General features: G+C 37.2%; 1 protein-coding gene across 3 annotated transcripts in view; it reads right to left on the reverse strand.

Moving 5' to 3' along the window:
• Positions 1-7: 7 nt before the first annotated feature.
• LOC102309037 (L-rhamnose-binding lectin SML) overlaps positions 8-2964 on the reverse strand; it is a 52385-nt gene continuing 49428 nt past the window's right edge. For all 3 annotated transcript variants that reach the window (XM_042225078.1, XM_042225077.1, XM_042225076.1), the window contains exons 9-10: positions 554-639; positions 8-429 (exon numbers count right to left, since the gene is read on the reverse strand). In XM_042225078.1, coding sequence (XP_042081012.1) covers positions 250-429; positions 554-639 — 266 coding nt within the window. In that variant the 3' untranslated portion in view covers positions 8-249. The remainder of the gene's footprint in view (positions 430-553; positions 640-2964) is intronic.

Below are 2964 nucleotides of genomic sequence, written 5' to 3' on the forward strand. Positions count from 1 at the left end.
TTTCCTGGAAGAATAAAGTTCAGTTTGTTCTGATGTACTTTGATGCATCTATGCTGAGAGTGCAGACATGAGACCTCTTACACCACTCGAACACAATGAAGGTTCATTTTGTTTGTGCAGGTAAAAAATGAAAAGAAAAGTCAAGTCAACAGCAGCATCTGTCTCCAGGAACAAAGTCCTGATTAATCAGTCTGTCACATGTTGACCTTTGAATCAAACTGATGAATATGAAGAGAAACATATGAAATATCAGAAACAGCTGCAGCTCATCCTCTTTATCTGTGAAACACTTACATTCTCTCTGTCGTTGCCTCCAACCCAAGCTGTTGGATACGACCCTGCTGCTGTGTAAATGAGCTCTCTGATGAAGGTGTACTCAGCTGTGCTGTGGAATGAGGCCAGATTTCCACCGAGTGTCTGACAGGAACTCTGAGGAGGAAGATGAGGTGCACAGAAGATGAAAAGTGTGAGAATGCATTTAAAATCAGTCAAAGACAGAAAGTCTTTATGTCATCAGTGATGCAGCGACAGCTGCTGTTATTTCCTGATGTACCTCAGCATCAGTCCAGGTCTTCAAGCTGCTGTTAACGATGAAACAGCGACCTCCAAACCAAGTCCAACCAGGAGGGCAGGAAGCATCTTCAAAATGATTGCAAAGTTAAAAGGTCAGTGAACAGATTAATGGTTCCTCAAAAGAAAGTAATTTCTCCCCATAAACTTCAGAACAGAAGATGAAGAATTTCATAACAGACATCTGTGTCATTATTTTTCATGTGTTCCTAATAAACTGTCAGTTGAGTACACGCCAAAGCAAAGCAGTCGATCATCTCATGTTAGAAGAAGCTGAGCTTGAACAATGACTTTCATATTAACGGCTGGTTAATTATGTAACTGACTAACTACATCAGTACGACACTGCCTGGGTCTTTCTAAGGCCTCAGGTTTGTACAGCTTGTTGTACTTGTTAGGCGTCCCATCACACTTCTCTGCAGTTCTGATAGTTGGGTAACTTCCCTCCTTTCTGCCTCTAGTTTTCGTCTCCACTGAGGCTTCTGTTCTTGTGTTCATCTGATATTCAAGGATCCCTGTTGCTGTGTAGATCAGCTGGCTGTTTGCAGTGATGGTCACAGAAGGGATTTTATTAGTGTGCGCTCAAATATAGGACTTTGTAGGAATGCTTCAATGTTTTCACATTTAATTAGCAAATACAAGCACATTTTTGATTTGCACACCGCAGAGTGAAGGCAAAGGACCAACAAGCGCTCAGCATCTCTGGGAACTCCTTCAAGACTGTTGGAAAACCATTTCAGGAGACGACCTCCTGGAGCTCATGGAGACAAGGCCAAGAGTGTGCAAAGCAGAAATCAAAGCAAAGGGTGGCTGTTACCAAGAATCTAAAATATGAAACATATTTTGAGTTATTTCACACTTTTTTGTTTACTATATAATTCTACATGTTCATTCATAGTTTTGATCCCTTCAGTGAGAATCTACAATGTAAACAGTCATGAAAATAAAAAAATAAATGAATAAGGTGTGTCCTGACTATGTTGATAAATCTTTCATGCAGAAATGAGCAAATGTAACAAGTTTTACATATTTTTATGTTTTTGTAAAATATATACAAGTATTACAAAAACAAAAAATGTTGTTTCTCAAACTGTATTTTGGGAAAGACATTAAAATTCATGTGTATTTTCGATTAAATACGCATACATTTTCTAATTAAATATATTTTTAAATTTGACATGATATAACCTGTGTCTTTGTGCTTATCTAGTCTCTTTTTTCTGACTACCTAATTTTAATATTGTGTTGATCAGAGCTCCTGTCATTTTCTGTTTTGCATTTAACCTTTTTTATAAGACATCTATCGTCCGATAACGATATAAATCACAAAAATGTAACATTTTCTGTAAATTCTGTGAATCTCGGGCAGCTCGTCTTGCGTGACGTGTTTCCAGCTGCGCGTCAGCTGGAGTCAAGTGTTTTAACCGATGCATGAAACGATACATTTTTAGACATAAGTTGTAACGGCGCCGTTTCCTTTGAGTATTTATTACACGGCGTGCTGCGGGGAAAAGCCTGTTCTAACGTTTGAGTCTAAGGTTTATTTTTTAGCTCCTGGCGTCTTTTTTAATTCTCATCCGTAAATAATCTGCTCTTTCACGTGATTCAGTTTATTTTGAAAGGTCTCAACAGGATCTTGAGCTTTATTGTGAAAGGTTTATGTGGAACATAAACAAGCGGACACGCGATGCTGTTACCGTCGTTGTTGCTAATGACAACGCATAAAAACAGGCACTTGTCCGTCCGTAGTGTGGTTATACAAAATATAAGAGAAAGAGAGAACTTTAAGAAATGAATATAGCCACTACAGTGACCATCAAACCATGAACAAATATTGCCGTAAACAGTTTATTTTGCGAGACCACGAAACAAACGATAGCGTAAAATGAAACGATAGACATTTTTACATCGTCATCCGATATATATCGTTATATCGAACAGCCCTAATTCTGTCTGTTTGATTTTTACTTGTATGTGTCTTTAATTTGGTCGGAGGACTTTATAAACTCTCCCTTTTAATGTACTTTTATTGCAAAATGTGTTCATCTCTCAACTTCAGATTGTTATTAAAGAACTGTTACACTGATTTACTGCACCATCTTGTGGTATAAAGCGGTATCTCTGCCTTATCTTCAGTTGGTAAACACAACGTACAGATGTTCTGTTCTCCACATTCTGTCGATGTTCAGGAAACATCAGCGAATAAAACAGAGACGTTTTTTATTTACGATGTCATTTTCATTAGCTTACTTGATAAGCTTATGAAAAAATAATTCAAATTCAAAAATTCAAAATTTATTTGTATGGCACATTTAAGAACAACAGAGTTGACCAAAGTGCTTCACAATCAGTTAAAAACAAGAAAAAACTGTAGAGAAACAAATAAAGATAAAT

The sequence above is a fragment of the Haplochromis burtoni genome, unplaced genomic scaffold (genome assembly GCF_018398535.1).
Source record: "Haplochromis burtoni strain Fernald_Lab_line unplaced genomic scaffold, NCSU_Asbu1 Contig_159, whole genome shotgun sequence".
Lineage (NCBI taxonomy): Eukaryota > Metazoa > Chordata > Actinopteri > Cichliformes > Cichlidae > Haplochromis > Haplochromis burtoni.